The sequence below is a fragment of the Calidris pugnax genome, unplaced genomic scaffold, assembly GCF_001431845.1.
Source record: "Calidris pugnax isolate Ruff unplaced genomic scaffold, ASM143184v1 scaffold148, whole genome shotgun sequence".
Taxonomy (NCBI): Eukaryota; Metazoa; Chordata; class Aves; order Charadriiformes; family Scolopacidae; genus Calidris; species Calidris pugnax.
This window is the reverse complement of record NW_015090926.1, coordinates 517330-538807: the sequence shown is the minus strand read 5'-3', so window position 1 is coordinate 538807 and position 21478 is coordinate 517330. Positions and strand designations below refer to the sequence as shown.

The window sequence follows — 21478 nt, the reverse complement described above, 5'->3', positions numbered from 1 at the left end:
CTCACTACATCGAAAACATAGCCAAAAGGAGGCTTCAAAAGCCAAGAAGAAAAAGACTCATAACTCATGTTTCTTTCCAGAATTTAATGATGTTTCTAGAACAAGACAACGATCTGCTCAGTAGAAATGTTGAGAAGTTTCTCTAGAAAACCTCTGTAAAAACAATGTAGTTCTTGCCCATAGCATGAGCAAGAACAGGAACAACTAGAACAGCAACAACTCCAGCATTCCCAGTAAGAAAACTGGTATATTCTGCAAACTGTGCCGTGGGTACTGATTTTTCTAGGTTCAGTAGGAAAATAGTACAGACTCACTATAATAGCCTGCAGTCTTTGGCCGCAAAAGGAGGAAATGACTCTTGTGCCTGGAGACCAAAGATGACACCCAGGGACAACCTGAATGGTGAAAGCAGGGCCCATGGCTGGAGGAGGACATGGGTGGAAGACTCTGGCAGAACACATGGCCCGGGCTCCTCCTCTGGATGTGGGCAGCTGTGAGCTCCGCAGGGAAAGACACCACTTATATCATGACAGAAGCAGAGCTTCTCCGCTATTACTGAATTCCCACAAACATACTTCATCTCAGATTGGAAAAGGAAAAAAAGCATGGTCTGGCACGTCACCCTTGGAAAGGCTGTTGACCTCAGTGCTGATGCTTTGGGTTCATGTTTTCAGTATCTGATGCAGACATTTCTCGGGTGTCTTTATATACTTTGAACAACTGCAGGCCCTAAATATAAGGACAAAGCTTTTTATAGAGTCAATGGGAATGTATGCTTGCTGGTGCCAGGACTAACTTTAACCCACTGTATGTAATCTTTGCCATGCCTTGAGTCTCCTCTCTCATGTGAGCTTCCTCATTGTTTTCCAATACAATATTTGAGATTAGAATCACAGGAACAGGATTTTATACCAAAACAACAGATTCCCATACTCTAACCACCTTACAGAATGATTAAAGGACAACAATTTATTCTTTTTACTAATTTCTCATAGTATGATTAAGATGTTACCATCATTACATATTTTCCTGTTTCATACTTGCAGTATTTTTTCAGGGAGGGACGTACACCAGTAAAGTGAAATGTGCATTGCAAAGTTTTAGAGTATGATGTGTCACATTTCTTAGACAGCAATATGAAGTTAGAAATAATTGTACAAAAATAAAAAAGTGCCTGAAATTTCAGAAACACATCTAACACACTATGAAATTCTGTATAATGCCCACTCCCATTTCATACACAAGTTATTCTGCCTTGTTATTCTAAAATGGAAATGAAAGAAGGACTGTTTTTCATGTTGTATTAAGTGTTGCTGAGTCACACTTGGAACACTAGTAATACAAATCATCTTTGCTTAATACATATCACCAATGGGAAGCCTAAATTTAAATTAGAACAAATTACAGATACAGGTCCCAGCATGGCTCATCATACGATTTTTGGTTACCATTTGTGTTTGAATACAGAGCTTGAGCTGTAATGTGAAAGGAATAACTAACTGGTAGGCAGACAGTTCCTTTCTAATTGATGGCTAGTTCTATCAAGTATGCAGGATATAGCATACACTTCTGAAAAGCTAACTACTGATGGGCAAATGCAGATAAATGACAGATAGAATTAAAATTCTTCACTTCAGGTCAAAACACATCCTCCCTTCAAGCATAGGCACATTCAAACTGACATAATGTAATTTTTTTTTAAAAGAATCTTTTATTTGACAGATTTTGTTGGCTGGAGGCTGCCAATAGCCCATCAAATCTGTAAACCGCCCGATGAAGGTTTTATCATACTCTATATGCAATCCAGAGTAAGTCATAAAGTCTTAAGTAAATGACAGTGTTTTCCTTGGCAATGCAAAGAGGGTCTGGCAGACTCTTCAGACTGACTTTTCAGTTTCCTCTTTATATTAACTTCTATATTGCTTCTATATTATTTGTGTCGTCAATTTACAGTTCTTTAGCTGAAATCAGTCATATTAGTTTTGTTCTGGTTTAAAATTAACGCATAAAGTGTTAGTGAAATCTTCATTCACCATTTAAAATTAATCATAATATAGGATTAAAAGAAATAAGATCTCAGCTGGACAGAAGAACTTACCCTGAATTACATATGCTCCCAGCTGTGCTGCAGTGTTGATTGGACAAGGCAAGCGGCCCTGTAAAACATCTTGCTTCACCTGCAAGAAAAACTGATACCTAAAACACAGAGAAAACAAAGCCATTATTTCAATATTGAATCTGATGCACCAAGTAATCATAGAATCATAGAATCGTCTAGGTTGGAAGAGACCCTTGGGATCATCAAGTCCAACCATCTACCCTACTCTACAAAGTCATCCCCTACACCATGTCCCTTAGCACTGCATCTAAACGTTTCATCACCTTCCAGTTTACTGAAGACACGCCACGTACCATAACTATGTGACAGTCAAAAACTCTGTTTCTATCTGAATTATTTTTCCCCTATTGAACTTCAAGTAACAAGTAAGATTAATCTAATGAAAGAACATAGTAAGGGAGAACTCTGCAGTTTTCCCATCTGCTTATATTGTGCAGATACACTTCATTTTCTTACTAGAAATTTCTCTCTTTTGACTTTAGAGTGCCTACTCTAGGAAGTGGGGAAGAGGGTTAGAAATCAGGTAAATTTTACAAAAAACCTATCAAAGTGCCGAAGTTCAACCTGATCAGCAGATAGGGGGAACTATCTGTAGTAAGGGAGTAAGGGAGAACTGGATGTTGGATACTTCTTGACTCAAAGGTTACCTCTCCACTCACCCGAGTATTTCCTCTAGAGGAGCAAACAGCTTTTGTGGAATCTATACACCCATGAAAGAAATGGATGGGCATCACGTCAGCAGTTAACTGTACTTGTCATAGCATAGGGTACTCTCCTTCTTGGAATAGAGATAGCAGCAGTAAAAATGTAATTTACAAAGTCTTAACCTGCTTCTAGACTTGATGAAGCATGAACTGAGTTCACTTACAGCAAAACAATATGTACAAAACAGATGGAAAAGACAACAAACCAAGCCATCATACAAAAGAGTTGCTTGGTTTTGCAGCTCCCCATACTAATTTATAGGAAATCTTTTAAATGCTGTTTGGGTCTTGTCTGGTTTTATTGCCACAGATTTACGCAGTGTGTCACATCATCCTAAATGAATTTCTTGCACCAAGTTCATACAAAAGGTTACAATACCAAGAAGGTAACTTTTTAAAGAAAAAAACAGTCATCCATACTTTATCTATGTAAAGCCATGAAGCTACACTGCAAGTAATCTATTCTGTGTTAGTACAAATTACTTATGAAAGCACTTTGGAATGATCTGTAAGTGTAAAGTGCATCTACACTGATTGCAGGGAATTTCACAAACTGCAGGTTACATGACAGCTGATCCACAAAGCATTTAAGATCCAATCAAATTTACTAGACTTTGTCAGCCCAAAAGAGATTCTAAATAAGGATACCGGTGTCTTTCTGGTTAGTGATCTCCCTGAATCTGTTTTGTGGCAGATATTACAGTAGGAACATCCATCCTTAAAAAAAAATGGTTAATACTCTCTCCCTTAAAGGGCCAGGGCACAGCACAAGAATTTTCTGGGAATGTCATGAGGCAACACAAAGCACATACACTCAGTGTTTCTTCCCTGTATGCACTATCTCTGCACTCCTTGTAGCTTATGCTTACCAGTCCTACCTAGACAAATCCTCTCTGTATGAATGATGATAATGACAAAGATGATTTTACATCTACTGTGGAGTGCACACCATCTTTTTTTTTTTAAGTTAAATGCATTTCTGATATGCACCTGTCTTTCTGTTAGCAATTCTCCATCTCTACAGTGCAGAGCTTCATACCAGATGATGCTACAAATGTCTTTTCCATGTAGCAGGTATCTGTATTTCTGCATTCTCATAGTCTAGTCTCAACATAAAGCAGATAGGAAACTGCAAAAAAACACCACCTACCTGCAAAAAACAGTCAGAGCCAACTGTTAAGTGCTTAAGTGACTCCTACAAAGTCAAGGATCTCAATTCCCACTGAAACCCCTAAGCTCCTCAGAAAACCAGGCCTTTTGTCCAAACTTGTACCTAAAGTACTCTCATCTTGTGCGCTGTCAAGTTTGTCATGCATATATAATAGAGCCTAAGCGCTAGCTCGCTCTAGCAAACACATCCAGCAAATGTTAATATGAATCACCGCAGTGTTAGCTTTTGCCTACAAGCCAGATAGATTTTGCTGTGAAGCAATTACAAATTTGACAGGTTTTCATTATTTGCAAATAGTAATCATGTAATGCCACAGATCATCAACATCTAATAAGAACAGACTCCGCTCTCATATCCATTAAAATAACAAACACATGCTCCGAAGAAACACATCAGTTAGCACAAAATGGTTAAAACATCACTGGAATAACACGCTGATGCAGAAAATTATTATTATGAAGAAAAACAGGGCCTTTAATCCTGCCTAAGCAGAAGCAAGGGGCTTTTTGGGTTTGGGTTTGGTTTTTCAGTTGGTTTTTTTTTTTTTCTGAAAAGGTATAACTTCCTTCCAAGGTTTAATAGCCCATAGGATTAAATGCTCAGAAATGTTGAGGGCATCTGACTATTCAACATGCTTTGTTGAAGACTGTCGACACAACCATACAGCCTTCTTATGCCCTCCCTTTGTACCTTTAAAGGTGCAAATTCTGCATGACCAAACACTGTGCAGACATAAACAGAGGCTTACTAATTATACTAAAATGCTTCTCAACCAGATTTGCACACCTAATTAGCAGTGCAAATCACAGACTGACCTTATCACAAGGCAAATATAAACAGTTTTTGAAAATTTAGCCCCTGTCATTTCCCAGACCGAAATCCACCCTGCCTCCCGGGAAGCAACCACAACAGGTTCAGTGGCCAAAGCTCCCTTCCCAGGGTCATCCATCTTCCCCTGTGAGCAAGGCTGAAAGTGCTTCTGGAAAAGTACAGGAAAACCGCATCAAACTTTCACAGTACTGGGGCATCACACTGTGGCCAGCTTATGCTCTTTTACCTGGAAAGTTATTTATTTGTTTATTTATAATTTATAATTTTATTTCTTTATTATTTTTACCAGGCCAACCCCAATCTTGTTATATTGGAGGCTTCCATTCCTGCTGTGCCAGTATGGAAACAAGAGAATTTTCTCACTCTGGTACAAGAAAAAATATTCTGTCTGTGCTGCAACAACTGCCACCTTTGATTGAGGAAAATTAAAAACCCTGTCTGCATTCTAATGAATTCTCATGTGTCATATTCCTAGGACATCAAAAGAAATATTTTGGCATTTATTAATGCAAGCCAGCACACTAATTTTGTCTGCCTACCTATCCAAATTCTCAAATTTCCTTTTGAACCTAAAACTAATTGTCTGAGACCTTTCATAAATAAAGCCAACAGAAAGCCCTGTGTGTGAGAGTTCAGGCAAGCATGTGTATGTGTGTGTCTGTGCACACGCGTGTTCATGTGTCACTGTGTGCATCCTCATACTTTGTAGAGGCCAAGGGTAGTTAAAAGTATTAAAAGCATGCAACTCTTCAATACCCTTCGCATATTTTTAGAAACACCAAAAGAAATCTTCTTGAAAAGCAGTTCTGGAATTTAAGCTAAGCAGAAAATTCCCTGTGTTTGTATTTGATATCCAAGTAAACTCCAAACTTGATTATAGCACAATATAAATGCAGATGTGACAATGCATTCTTTTAAATTAAAAAAAAATTTAAAAAATTAAAAACCACCAGGAACTTACATCAAATCTCTTTATGTTTTTCATGCACCAGAGAGCACTTTTTCATTTTAGGCTTCCAAATAGTTGTCCACAGTGACCACTGTGAAGCTAGTCGCAATTCTTCTCTTACCCATACATGTCCAAGCAAAAATGTTCAGATGTTCAAGCAAAAAAAAAACCCAACCCTGCCACAGCACAACAATATGCATCTGGCTGGAACAAATTACTACCCTGAAATCAACAAACTACACTCTTAGTAAATACTGTACCTTGTTATTTCTTCTTTAAGTTTACAGGGATCCTCTGCATAGAATTTAATGCCAAAATACAGAGTGTATGGTGGCCCAGCTGAGGGGAGAAAAAATATTTGGTGCAAAAGTTAGTTGATATGAACTGTTAATTGTTATGAACTGTTCCTAATTGACTAGAAAACAGCTACTAAGAAGACTATCTTAATATTTTATTAAATTTGAAAGTTGCAAAAAAAAAAAATCTTACATCCACATAGCAAATCCATATATCTACACTCAATACATGTGAGAAAGAAAAAAAACAGAAAAGGATTTTTATAATTATTTTTCTAGTTTTGTGGGTTTTTATTCCCCACCCACCTGTCTACTTGGAGTTTTTGCTTATTTTGAAGATTTAACTTTAGATTACGTTGCTAACTTACTATTTCTCCAAGTTCAGGGGTTTTTTTACTGTTTTATTTTGACCTTCAGATACTTTTTCCACTGAAACTTTTTGAAAAATGCAATTGTGCATGAAATGTGATTCCCTGTCATAACTAATAATACTGAGTACTAATCACTTCCAAACTTTCAAATATCTTATACAGCAACTTTAATTATGCACCACTGTAATTAAAAAACATTTGGAAAATCTTTTCCAATTCACCTTTTAAATATGTTATTCTCCCAAAAATTCAGTTAAATAGGTACCGAAATTTTTACTGCTACGTCTATTCCATGCACACTCCACTTCTACATCTTTTTATAAATATAGAAGGCTTCCAAATTCTTATGTAAAATAATCTTATCATGTTCTTTAAGTGTAATAAAAATAACAGATCTTGCATCTGTGATATCTGAAAAGTGACAGTAACAGCACACTATTATCAGTAAGAGGCACTACTTTTACTTTCTGAAGCAAAAAGTAATCTAAATTGCTTATAGTATGGTACAGTATGATAGATATTCCACAGCTACTATAAAATTAATTATCCAAGTTAAGAATAGCACCATTTATTATTCTAAAATAAAATTTAAGCACAGAGAAATCTTCGGACAATAATTACATAAATTATTGGAAATTTATGGTATGTTTAATTTGCGTGTGAAATTTTGATACAGCTACGAACTGCAGTAATAAACTTGTTGAAGAGCTATCAATCTGCTGCAACTAGACTAGGAACATTGTACAGGCTGCATATGTGGAACATTGTCACTTCATCTTCAGATACGTTCTTAAAGTTCAAATTAAATACATACTGTTTATCAATTCTTTATGTTCAGCAAGAGTCTTTGCAGGATCCAGCCAGTACTGTGAGACAGATAATTATGGAAATTAGTCACTTAACATGGAAAATTAATACAGAACAAGTGCAGTTCTATATTTATTCATACATTGACAGACTGACACACTCAGTTTGCTAACAAATTGTGTCCAGTTTCTGATCAGAGAAACACTGTCTGTACAAGTCTAACGTTGTGTATCTTCTCCAGGGGTAGGGGGTGTTCCTGAAAGCAAATCTGTGTGCTAAGAGCCACCACATCTGCTATAGCTCGTACATGGGCATGAAACCCTACTATTTTCTTCCTGGGAGATTAACCTAAGCAGGATAACTCTACATAACAGGAACAACAAAGCATGGTAAGACATGACCTACAAGGAAAGAATCAAAGTGCTTCACTTACTTTCTGAAAAACAAGAAGTCTGTATGGGGGAATAGGCGTAACAGCACTATTCCAACACTTGAGGAATTGCTGTAAGAGCATAATTACCAAGTTTTCTTCATGTCCACTAAGCATGAAGAAGTTGGCTTAACTAGAAGCAAAGAAAAATTAGTTTAAATTTTCAGTAACAGTTTCTAGGTGCAGGGGGAGTGAGTGACTGGAAACTGGCACTAAGGTAGGAAGGGCACCAACTCTTTCACCGGATATTTTATAGGTCTAGTTGGACAAAAGTGTCAGAGATGATCAAGGTAAGCTTAGTACGCCACAGAGGAATGAGCTGTTACATGGGTTCCCATACCATTTGGTCAACAGACAATCTGCAGTATAATTTCTCACTGATTACTCTGCCCTGCACTTCCAATAAAAGTGATTCTGATGTTACTGCTGACCACAAGCCCTGCTGTCTACTTCTCATTATGGCTATCCAGGTCACCCGCATCCTGCTCTTGTAATCCCTCCAGCAACTTATTTCTTCCTTAGCTTGACATATCTATGATTCAGAAAGCGCAGAGGCAGCTGCTGCTGAGACCATTCCTGTCTTCCTATTTTTCAGTCTTCTTCCCTCATACACAACTTTTTCGACCAACTGAGTTTGGCACACCTCCTTAAAACACCGGAAACAAAAAGGCTGCAGAACACAGCTGCTATAAAGAGTAAAATTGGAGCAGATTGAATCTACTCCCTTAGCACCCACACCTTATTTAACTGAGGAACTACATAAACCAATTAATAAAGAAAGTCCTTACCTGCACCCCTGAGCTAACCCTATAGAGAATAAGAATAAAATGATTAATCAAAAAATTCCTCTGTGCCCCCATCCAGAGTACTCCTCTGGACTAGGATATTTCACTATTAAAAGGAGTAGTATAAAGAAGGGAGGGAAAAATATTACAAAGCATTTGAATGGAAATGTCAAGCAACTAATTTTATAAGTGGTTGTAAACAACTATAATTATTTTGACAAAATGTGAAAACAAACTACTTCCAATCACTGCTGATCCACCTGCAATAGAAACAGCAGTATGCCGTGTTCTTGGCCATAGCTATTCCAGACCCAAAGGGATGATTGTTAAGAAAATTTCCTAAATTTTGAAGGGAAAAAAAATATTCACTACATGCCTATATTTCATACATCCAATAACTATTCAAATATAAACCCTCTTAACCTCAACAGAAGGCAGGAAGGTAAAAACTTGTCACACTTGTTCAAACATCCTACTAGAACTCTATATCAGCAACAATCTGAGCTAGCACAATAGGCTGATAAAGACATATTAGAGTCCACATTCTGGCTGTGCAATGCGGTCAGAATGTGGTCTGACCTCTTCCCAAAACTGGTGTCGCAGTATGAACACCGCATTGTCAAGCTACCTTGCTTATCATTGGCAGCTTTGTGTTCCACTGCAGGGGTTTCAAAATCAGATCAAAATCTATCACAGACTAACTCCCTCACTAAATTCTCCTGAAGTGAGCTGAACTGGCTTCAAGATATGTTGTCTTATAGTCCTCTTTGCAGTTTAGCATTACATGCATAGGCGGATCAATGATTCGTAAGTAAAACATAAAAATGTATAGCGATGGGTCAAAATTCAAGTTTGCAAGTCAAGCACAGAAAAGTTACAGATTTCTGGTTATCTCTGCAATCTGAATTCCACCGCCTCTTGTGTCCATATGATTCATGGGCTGCCATGGGACAACCCAGAACTGGACCAGGTCATTAAAGACACTTGTAGGTAATACAATCAAAACAGGGTTGCATGAGGAGTCTTAATTGTCACTAGGCCGCACTTGACTTGCAAATCAAATTATATTCTTTGTATGGTCTCCTGATGGCAATTTCTAAGCTTGGGGTGTGGAATTCCGAGGGAAAACTGCAAGTTCAGATTCAGAGGGAATCTGAAGAGAGGAGAGGGAGCAAACAGGGTTCGTTGTACTGCTTCCTTCCCCCAAAATGGAGCCAGCAGGAGGAACTGCACCCTGAGCCCTCACCCCCCATAAGACAGATTGCTGCTACTCCTGCTTGAGCAACCAGCACCAGCCGGCGGGAGGAACCGTGATCTTCTGAGGGCACCTGGAAGCACCCAGACCCTGTGCTGGGCAGGTGATGTTACACAGCTCAGCTCCAGCCAGCTGACTGCTGGGACAGAGAGTGGTGGTGAAGGGGCAAGAAGCTAGACTGCCTTCTCCTTTCTCCAGTTAAGTACTTAGCACCATGGCAGTGCCACAAACCCACGCTTCAAATCACTGTGGAGCTATTTATTATTTCAAAGGCTGCCAAAATTTTCCTGAAGAATGCAAGGGGCGGGGGGAGGAAAGGGAGATTTCTAACATTTTATTTATAAGCCAAACATGAATGGAATTTCACAGATAATGAAAAGGCATTTTTCAAGCCGATGTTAGACAATCAAGATGAGAACACTTCCAAAACCAAGAACTCCTACAACATACCCGTGCATACATAACAATGCATATTAGGTGCATGTTAAATGTTTGCATATACATATAAATACTGTTGGGTATAGTTACAGTTTGGAGCTCACTTGTTCGAGTGCCAAGAGAAATGGAACAAAAAAAGCAGAGTGTCTTATTAATCCAATACGCTTGCACAGCAGGTGCTGACAACAAACCCTGCATTCGTGAATGCCAAAGTAGCTCCAACACACACCCGCACTCTTTTTATCTGCTTGGCAGCCAGCTTGCCACTTCTCAGTGATTTCCCACCTCTATCTCTCCTGCACAGACAGCAAGGGTTATCTGACTGACGAACAGCTCACCCCTGCTGCAGAGGTGAAGGGCCCAGCACATACCCACCCAACTGCAGGTGATAATCTTTGTGAATCTGAAAGAGCGATTGGGTATTTACACATGAAATGGCAAAAAAAATTATTCATGCTTTCTAAATAGTCCTAATCAATGAAATTTCCAATTCCTGAAGTGATAGCTACTAGTTTCATTTTTGTTGTTTACAAGGACCACATAGCACTACATTAATTTAGTATTTTTTTCATTCACTAAGATTGATTATAAATGTACAACATTACTAAAGAAAATACTTCCTTTTTAATTTTTAGGTAGAAATTATTTAAAAAGACATTTTAAGGTACAGCATATCTAAGGCTGTATTGTCCCTTGTACTTTTATAAATCTGGCACGCATACGAGCCAGATGTGTAAGCAGTATGCATCCAAGCACCACACAGTATTTCATATTTAGGCCTTTTAAATGACTGCAAACATTTTTGCACAAATATGGAATCTTCATTCCTTGAATCTGCATAGGGTTAAACCTGGGTCAAATTCCATTAACCTGTTTGAAACAAAATATTAACTAGGTTCAAATGTTTGCTGTGGTATCGATCAATGAAGTGTCTGCTGGAGAAAAATCTATCAACTTCAAACTAAACCCTAGGCTGTCTTGGTTAAGAATCTGATTAGATTCTTATGAAGCTGTACCCACTATGCCATGCATGCCAGTTTTTGTTCACATTCACAGCAGGGAAAACCACAACTTTCGAGAGAAAACCCAGTATTTTTCAGTTAGTATCTGAAATTATCAAGAGTTTTCCACAATCTAAGACAACACTAACAATTAGATATTTTTGGCAATTTTTCCTGCAAATGTTCAGTGCAAAGCATCTAAATCTGCTAAACTCAAGACATCCTTACTATGTAAGAAATATACAAATCAGGTAATTCTTAGATACAAAATACAAATATGTCTTTTCTTTATTAGAACCTTAAGATATATTCATTATATTTAGCATTAGAACACAACTGTGTTTCCTTTTGATCCTGGTATACTCTAAAAGTTAATTATTGTTACTGCCTTTAATTCACCTGACCACTAGTTTTCTCTAGGTTGTTTCAATCCATTTGCAACCTTCTAAAGTTTCTAGTTTCTAATCAATATTATCATTCTCCATTTTCTTTTCACTGGCTGTGCCATCTATTTTAACAAGCACAACGAGCCCTTTTCTTTCTGGATAACGTAGTACAGCATGGTTACGGGCAAAAGTCAAATCCAGACAAAAGCAAAAATCCATATAAAAGCAAAACAGAAACTAAGTACATTTCATCTATTTTTCTAAGATCTTGAGATCGAAATATACAACACATTATGTGACAGTTATTCCCTACAGAACAGACATTTTTTGATTGTAAACAGACCTTTTGTCCAAGTCATGCCTTGCCTTCTATAGTTGAGCAATATAGTTGAGCCTGTTCAATCTGTTACCCTACCCAACCCGGCAATCTGAGCACGCTGCAGTTATTCTATTCATCACGCTGGATGGATCAAGAAACATCTTTCAGATACATGACTTTGCACAGAAAGGATCTGTAATCCAGGGCACAGGCTTCTATGTGCCCGGCTTTGCCACAGCTGACCTGATGGACCACTGCAGCGCAGTGACTCACAGCAGAAAGTTCAGCCCCACAAGAAACTGAGACCTGAGCCGTGCAGCTGCCAGACGTATTGCCGTGGGGCTCCCTCCTGCCCGCTGTGCTCTCGGGTCTGCATGCTCAAAGCAGAGCTTCCTCATAGCAGGGGAGAAAAAACCCCACGTCTACGCTACGCAGTGGATGCAGGGTACCGAGACAGAGCGCTGCACATCTCATGTTAGCTCTATACCTTGGAGCAGCACACACGTCCTCACACAGCATTGCACCCGTACTAACCGGGGCTGGAGGCATTAGCTTGGCTGTGATGCTGAATTAACACAGTGGTACGGCTTTCTCTATTTGTGCTTCTCCCCTTAGAGCCTTAAGAGAGCATCAGTACCCTGTACACTGTGAATATAACAGCTCAGATTAGCGTTGTATGAGATAAGCAAGGAAGGAAGGATATTTGCATCACAGCCTGTTGTACAATGCAGACGTGCCTCCTGCAGCTTTAGGTTAAGCAGGTTTAGCACCAGAGTTTGGTTGGGGATGGTGAGGGGGCAACCGGACCAATGTGATACTGTAAAGTAAAATTGTAAGATTTCTGGAATTAAAAAAAAAAAAAAAGTTTTATTATCAACAGACGTTTAAAATGCTTTTGGTCGTCTAGCTTTCTGTAATACAGGAGTTTCAAAATCTTTTTTGTAAGAGAAACTCTAATAGCATGAGTCTTTTCAGCATGCTTTTGTGATCTGACAAGGGAACGCCTTGGGGCTTCAAAAGTACCTTTCCCCTCATCAAATTCTGCTCAGCTTTTCCTGAGACATTATGCGTTAAAATTGCCATTTCCATTCTCTCTTTTGTGTGCCTCAAGAAAACGCTGGCCTCCTGCCAGAACAGTAATTAGCGCGACTATCCTACGGCACACTGGAGATGCCACAAAGGCAGCAGCACAGGGACTACGCGGGGAGCGCCCGGGAGCTGCAGCACGGGGGAAACCGGGAGCCAGAGGGGCAGAGGACCCCTGTGGACCTCCTAACAGCAACCTACCCACCACCTGAAGGAGAGGTACATCACTGGGCCACTGTTTTCCCCATATACTAAAGCGATGAGAGAGTAAAAGCCAGGACAAGAGTTTCCTAAGCCACCTTCACCTTCTGCAACACAGACTCTGGTGATCATGTCTCGCCTGAAAATACCAGATGGGGCACGACATCCTGCATTGCTGGCAGATGAGGCGGAAGACAAAGATGCCCTGTCGGTCAGGACCCAGCTGAGCATCCACATGGAGAAGCACAAAGACAGAATCTGGTCTCAGCTTAGCCTAACTTGGGTGTCAGCAGTCTGTGCAGCAACGCAACGGGCTCAGGTGAAGGGCTGATGATGTGGCACAATGACAGATTCATTGGGATTCCAAGAAAACTGGCCTTCCTTTTAAAGGATTTGCACCAAAAAAAGGTACTCGTGTAATACATTAAAAAGCACCATGTAGTTTGTGAACAAAGGCACTAGGAGGATGGGAAACACTGCTGACAACCTATAGCATTAGCTCAACCCAGCTGTTTACTCTGGCACAGTTTTATAGCACAATATTTTTAATTAATTAAAATAATTTAATAATTTTTTTTTAATTAAGAAAAAATATTAAAAGGTACTTGTTTGGTTTTCCTTAAGACTCCTGTCTTGTTCAGAGGACAAGACACAGGAAGCTTACATACTTCATGGAGAAAGTGTCCTGGCAACCCCTAACCTTCAAGAAGTTGATTTTGCAGATTAAATACTGTCATTTTAACACGGAGAGTTCAGGGGAACCTGGTATGTCAATCAAGAGGAAGTTGTGTAATACAACCCAATTACTACCCTAGAGACAGCGCCATCCAATTTATACTTTAGCCTACTGCTGATGGTCTCCCCAGCGCCATCCAGTTCTGTCAATCTGTTTGCTGCATCCATCTCTCACTTGCTAATTAGTTTGTTAGCTGTTCAGGAAGAGACCATTTTAATCTTATGCATTCATGTGCTGCATAGCACAGTGAAACTCTGTCCACTGATTAGAGCCCTACTGGTACTACTAAAATAATTATTATACCACCCACATAAGAGGTAGCACACCAACATAGCACTTAAAAGACCACCTGGAAGTGCTGAGGCATGCAAAAGTAATGGGGAAAATAACTAAACAAGTTCTTTCAAACCCTTAATAAAAAATATTTCTTTCGTGACTGGGTTGTATTCTTTAAAATACATAGTTTTGTCCACCCTCCTTTATTCATCATTCACTTAAATATATGGTATGACAAAAAAACCTGACAGAGCAAACAGTAAAATATTCCCCACCACAAGCAATGTATTAATAGGCAGACAAACTTCCAAAGACATTTTTCCATCTAAGACTAACATGGTTTTAAAACTAATTAGCAAGGTAACCTTTCTCCCCCTTCCCTTAGGAAATCTGCTGTGGCCAATCCAAAACATATCCAATCCAAAATTCAAATCTAGGCTTCTTGCCAGCCATCACAGAACTAATTCCCACAACAGCCCAGAGAGTTTTAGCCATATTCAATGTATGTTTACAGCTAAAGCACAAGGTGTCATTTGATGCATGGAAGCTTTCCCTTTATGCTGGCCATTCTGAAGACTTTGCAGGATTTCACTAGCAATAGCAAACTAGCAGCAATTGCCATAAAAAACACATAAAACTAAACACAGTAGCACAGGTTTACTCATTTGTGAACTTTCCAGATAAACAATCAACTTCTAATTATGCAATATGCAGACCAACAACAGGAACAGGCATTTTTTCATAGTATTTTGCTAGGGCACAGCCCAGGTGCAAAATCCTGCAGCAGAAACTCCGGGCCGGTCACTGTGGCAGCACCTACATGGTAGGGCAGGTGCTCTCCACAGCGTGGCCCACCATTGTTGGTCTCTGGTTCTACCTCCTGGCTGCTTCCCAGTGGCGTGTCCAGACAGAGCTGATGTGCACATCGCTCTCCCACACACCTGGGATTTCCCTGCAAAGAAAACCTGCAGGCAGGCAGGGCTCCCGTCAAGGGACAGGAATGCCTGCCCACCAGCGCAGAAGACAGGCAAAACGTGGGCCAGCAGACCTCCACGTAGAGACAAGCTGGGAGCTCTCTGTCCGTCCTAGCGCAAACTGTATCCCCATGGCATGACCGGTGTCTGTGCAAAGGGCAGGCAAACGAGGGATGTGGGAAGAGCAGGCAAACGAGGGATGTGGGATGAACGCCTTCCTAATCCCATGGGAAAAAGCTGAGGAGCATGTTGGCTTCCTGACCTTGTGCTGGCCGGAGCATAAAGGCAAAGGCTAACATTAAATTTGCACCACTAGAGCGTCACGTGAGAGAAAAAGGCAAAAAGGCTGTATTTTCATTTGGAGAGGCTGAGTTAATGGGGTTATGGCCTACAAACAGCTCATGCACACTTCCATAATACAAAATGCACTAGTATCATACAATCAGATCACCTACTCTGTTAGCACGATGCATCCTAAAATGTGCCTTTATGTGTTAAGCCTTTCGCAGAACAGATGTAATCTTCCCGTATTTTCATAATGCCATATACACCATTAAATACACAGTGCGTATGCCTCTGGAAATATTCCCAGTAATAGCCATTTCTGTTTTATTTGCCTCTACAGGAAAAAGGGAAACACTTTTGAGAGCAAAAAATACACTCATACCTCAATTTCCCCAGGAAATCAAAAATACTATTTTTAACAGTCTACCCAGTTCACAGCTGAATCTGACTTTCATCTCCATGGAACTAAACTTGCTTAGAAGCTTTTCAAGGAACTGAATTAATAAATATCTAGACTATGGCACAAAATTAAAGATATACTGAGTAGGGCAGTCTGTAGCTCTGAGCAGCAATCAATAATCTTCTGCTAACACTGTTCTGACTTCAGTCTCTACATGTTCAACTTCTGCTTAACAGAAGAAATTGGCAAGTATGTAGCCAATTTCAATAATTTATTATTATTTTTACATGAAACATGAAATCCCTTGAGGTCAGGATCTTGTGCGGTACTCTCAGCACATGACAGTGACTTTTAAAGCATAACTGCTTGACTTAATTTAACCACAGGCCAGGCATTATTCCCTTTATAAAATTAAGGTAACATGAAGACCACCCTATGAATGCAGTGCTGGTCCCAAACTGCTGAGCATCCCCACCCTCTGAGCATCCCCTGCTCCTCACCTCTGATGGTAGTAACCCTGCACAGCCCATCTGGGGGGAAGAGGAGGGAGGCACTACATACAGCATTGCCCCAAGTCACTGCTTGCTTTGGCTGAAACACCTCAGTCTTGGTTTCGACCTTCTTGCCTATTTAGGCCTGTAATCTCCTGGTGGAAAAAGCTCTCAGACATCTGGTGAGTCCCTGCTAAGAAGGGCAAGAGAGCATGGGCTCAAGGACACACAGATGGTTCAGGTGGAGTGAAAATGTCATTGCCAACACCCTGACTCCTGGGGCTCTACTGGTGAATGGTCAGCCACCACAACCACCACATCATAGGCTCTGAAAGAGGCAGTTCAGCAAGTGGTCCAAGGGAAGCAGCCTGTGACACGCTCAGGGACACTGCTTCCCAGACACTGCAGGGCCAAGCAAAGCCAAATAGTGTAGTATGCCAAGCTCTGGCTTCAGGGCACAGTATTAAAAGGGAAAAATATTAATTCTACTTTCATACTATAATTTTATACCATTCATACTTTCTCCATTTGGTTTTCAACAACATTTTGCATTCAATTCCATTCCTGAGATACTAATGGCTATTCCAAGACTTAATGCAAACAAATGCAAATAAATCATTAGCGGAAACCTGAGCCAGGAGATAGGGAAAGTTAGTGAAAATACAACAATCTAATGCTCTAGAGGCAAAAGGCACAAACAGGGTGAATTTTTACATAGGACAAATCCAATCTGCCATGTCTCTTACTCACCGTTTGATGACTTCGGTCACAGTAGCGCAGTCCAAAGTAATCTATCTCCACTAGGTTTAAGTGACGAAATACGTAGCCCAGGACAACCGACCCTTTCGTTGACTTCTGTGGGAAAGAATTTACAGAGCCTTTTCACAAAGATGCTCTGCCTTTGTCAGCTATGTGCAGTGGCATTCATGCATTCAGTTAGCTTTTTTTTTTTTTAAAAAAAAAAAAAAAAAAGAGAGGCAGTTCTCAGTGCCTTTAACAAAAATTTCAGCTGTACAGAAGAAAATATTTTGTCCTCATACATGTTTAATCAATCATTCTGTAAATACTATTAGGCAGCTGGCAGGTCAATAGTTACAAAACAAACAAAAAAAACCCACTCAAGTGTACTTGCACAAGCACAATGCTGGTGAACCTGGCATTTTTCTAGAAGATTTCTGTTCTCTGATCAAAATTCTAATCCCTATTATTTATTTTAATTCAAAAATCATACTTTTCCTTTCAGTACAGGGCTGTCACTCAAATTCTGACAACAAAGATCAGGAGGCAAAACTTTGCCCTCAAGATCTAAATTATACATCATTAGCTGCTCTGTTGCTACTCTTTGTAAAGAAGGTTTTATTTGTTTAGGGTTTTTGCTATTTTTTTGTTAGGTTTGTTAAGTTTTTTGTTAGGTTATTTAGTTTTATTTGTTTTCTTTTAAAATATTTTTGATAGTAGAAGTGGTAATAATCCAACACCCTGAATTCAAATAATCCTGTTGTTTTCTTGAATAGTACTTCATAAAGGGTCTACATCAATATTTGCAAACAATGCAGGGGACAATATTGCAAACAACATTGTGCTGTTAAGAATGCATTATAGAAAGCCCACTTCCACCTGAATGCCTCTTATTTGTCGGTTCGCCTGGCAGCCAACAACAAACAGACCAGGAAGACTGAGAGTAATTACACAGAATGATCTCCCCTCAGAATCAATTAGAGCCTTTCACTATTACAGTCCTAAATTCCACAAGAAAATATGGACATAACTCATAATTAGGTTTTGGTTAACTGCTTCATATTGTATAAACTGCCAGACTGTAGTAAAATCACTGGAGAGAAAAGAAACAGGAGGAGGAAGCTGTGGGATACTGTTTGTGCTATTTCACTTCTTATCCTACAAACAAATAATTTCAAAATTAAAATGGCAAATAATATTGATTAAAAAATCACATAAGTTAGCTTGGCTGGTGAAGTATCAATCACGTAACAACAGAGAAGATGCACTCATGTTTTTTATTTTCAGCAGGTACATTTGGTCAAGATTTGTACCTAGTCATACGGCAGGGCAAATACAACAACTTCAGATGGACACTCACACTCTAAGCAAGCCATGATAAGACAAACATTTCTGGTAGGCTGGGAATTGTGTATCTGTGCTATTCACCAGACTTACTATACATTTGCTTAAGCCAGGAGACGTTCTTGAAAGGTTCTCAGTGTGTAACAGTCTAAAGCCATCACACAGGTTTGTTTACACTAAGCCACTGTAATTCCCTCAGCATGGATAGTGAAACTTAATGATCAGCCACCAAACAGAAATCAGTTTGGGGGAAAACATGATTAAGGTAAGCAGAAATTCACCAAATCTCATTTTAGCATTTTGGCTAAAGCAGTGATTTTATCATCTGATTCCTCAACAAGAAACTGAGCTTGGGTTGTAAGAACAATACGAGACAAGAACCAGCCCCTCTTAGCTATGGAGTCACTATCAGGAGCACTACAGCAAAAAGACTGAAGCAGCAGTTGTCCTGCCTCATTTTATCTTTAAATCGGTTGTTATTCAAAGAAGCAGGAGAGATGTCCCACTAAAATCACATAGTTATCTCATCATAGACCACACAAGGCAAATTACCTTCACCATTGGAACTGTTTCCACTACCACTTAAACAGTACAACAATGTCTTGGGAACCTAGGACTGGACAGGCATCTCCAGAAACAGGCACAGGAAAAGCTCAAAATGAACAAGCAGCCCTGACTCTAAATGACCCAACACAGATAAATGATGGCAACACTTCCAACGAGGTAATAAACACTAGAATATTATAGACGGAAGGAGCTCCACCATCAGCTGCTCAGAGCCACAGGGTTTAGACACAGTTAAGCAAAATGTGGTTAGTAAACCCTTGCAGAAGGCATAAAAAAGGGCTGCCTGCACCATGGCTTACAGGGGACACGGAGCAATGCCCACTGAAGGCACAGCTGAGCTGCTGCCATCAGAGAAGCTCAAATCCATTTGCTTTCAATAAGCTTTCCACTCTTTGTCCAACCAGGAACTTTATTCGTAGTGTCAGTTAGTTTTATTAGCAGAACTAAGAAACAGTAATCCAGCAGCAAAGATGGAGCTGTCAATTTTCCAGTTGGGCATCTTACAATAATACTACAAGCTCCTGGGAGTAATCGAAGATAATAACATAACAAAGAAGCTTAAGTCTTAAAGGACTTTAACTTACATAACTCTGCACCAGTTTAGGATTCAGGTAGCCTTCTGAAGCACCTTTCTTCAGTCAGCTGAGGATTGCAATGTGCTCTACATAAACTGTCTTTGGGTCAGCTTTTCTCCTATGGAGGCTAAAGCTAGTGTGTTATCCCTAAGAAACACACGCGTTTCACAACTGCTTTGGCTGAAATTAAAGACTCCCTTCTTTCCTTTCACAGATAAATGGTAGCAATGCGTAAAAACCTTTTTAAACTGCTTTTTACTTACACTACTAGACTGAGAGAAAACACAAACATCTGTTAATGTCCTCTCTTGCCACAGCTCAGTTAACACTTCCATCGTTGCAGGTCCTGCAGAAACAGGTGGTCCAGCTGCAGGGAAAGGCTGAGCAAAACCATCCAGTTTAGAATGGCTGGGGTTCCTCCACCTCTACAGCAGCAAGATACCCAAGACTTTGGTTATCCTGAGCCAAACCAAGACTGTGTGCAGTAGTCTCCGAAGCTCTCCTCACCAGTCCCTGTCACATCACTCAGCAATGCCTGCATGTACACAAGGCAGTGTTTCATGAGGGAACTGCCAGGGTGAGAGCAGAGCCAGCAGGTATACCCACGCCCCTCTAACCTCACCTTTCTTAACCTCGTATTTTCCCAGCACAGAGGAGCAGTCTTCAGGCAGAACGCTGACCCTTGCTGAAACCACTGCAACCTCATTTTCCATCAAAGTTCTCATTTTAAGCCTCATGATTTCAAGGTTTCCTGCATGTAAATTGCCCCCTTAGATGGAGTTAAGAAAGCATTTTGCTGATGAATCCCTAAGTGACCGCTTCTCAGCCCTGAAATTCATTGTTACTGCACTTGAAGAAGTTTTGCAAACTAAGAAAAGCCATCTTATTTTGCCTGATAAATTACAGCAAAATTCAGCAAACCTGTATATTAAAACTATCAAAAATGTTAACAAAAGATGTTAACAAGATTACCTTCATATCATATGGCATTGCAAAAATTACATAATCTGCCTTGCATTAAGCTCAGACTTGCTAGAGGCTTGCATTCTTAGGGGTAAACCCAAGTATATTTGAAAATATCATCAGCAATGCTTTCAAGAGAGAACAAAGAATTGTTTGAATGAGTCATAACATCTTGCTTTACATGTTAGCACCATGGCTTCATAAACCAGAAAGGCAGGTTTCTACTGGCTAAAGAAAATGACAGGCAGAACATTCAGGAGAGATCAGATTTAATTGTATTTTTTTAATCAAAAAGAAATTGTTCTTTTAAAATTGGTACATGCGGTACTATATTTTGACATACACTACTGTATATTTGGTCACCAGTAATCCTTATCTTCCACACTGCTTATTTTGCTTTTAGCTTTAGTGAGGTTTTTCTAGTTGGGTATTTTTAAATTTTCTCTTCTGTATTGTACACAGCAGTGCAGGCCAAATCAGATCCATAATCAACATTAACTGAATTTAAAGACAAAGCAAGATATGCAGCAATGTCTGCCTCAACAGCATGTTAGTCTGTCTCTTAGAAGAAAAGTAGAGCAGGTAGTGAAGCCTCTTTTTATTAAAAACAATAAAAAACACACCGCTTCTATTTCACTCAAGCATCCATCATGAAACCTTTCTCCTGAAAGTAATTAAATCCACAGACTCTACCTCTTGCCACCTCATAAATGATAAGGAAGTGCAGATGAATTCATAAGCCTTCGCTAAAAAAAAAAAAGGCTTAAAGTCTTTGTTGCCTTTTGAGATGCCTTGCCCCATCACGACCATTGTTGGAGTCTATTGGAAAGTCACACCTGATGCTGAATTAGTTATTCTGCTTACATACTAAGAGGTAAGAGGTAACCATACACAAGAAGAATGGAATGTTCTGGATGCTGAGCAAGGGAGTTTGTATTAGAGTATGGAAAACCAAGGAGGATGCTGGGGGCGGGGGGGGG

At 39.7% G+C, this 21478-nt stretch overlaps 1 protein-coding gene across 1 annotated transcript in view; it reads right to left on the bottom strand.

Moving 5' to 3' along the window:
* Positions 1 to 20272, bottom strand: part of EPB41L4A (erythrocyte membrane protein band 4.1 like 4A) — an 82475-nt gene extending 62203 nt beyond the window's left edge. The window contains exons 1-5 of the mRNA XM_014951452.1: positions 20153 to 20272; positions 17062 to 17166; positions 7256 to 7307; positions 6035 to 6113; positions 2099 to 2196 (exon numbers count right to left, since the gene is read on the bottom strand). Of these exons, the coding sequence (XP_014806938.1) occupies positions 2099 to 2196; positions 6035 to 6113; positions 7256 to 7307; positions 17062 to 17166; positions 20153 to 20272 (454 nt within the window). The remainder of the gene's footprint in view (positions 1 to 2098; positions 2197 to 6034; positions 6114 to 7255; positions 7308 to 17061; positions 17167 to 20152) is intronic.
* Between the last annotated feature and the right edge of the window lie 1206 nt (positions 20273 to 21478).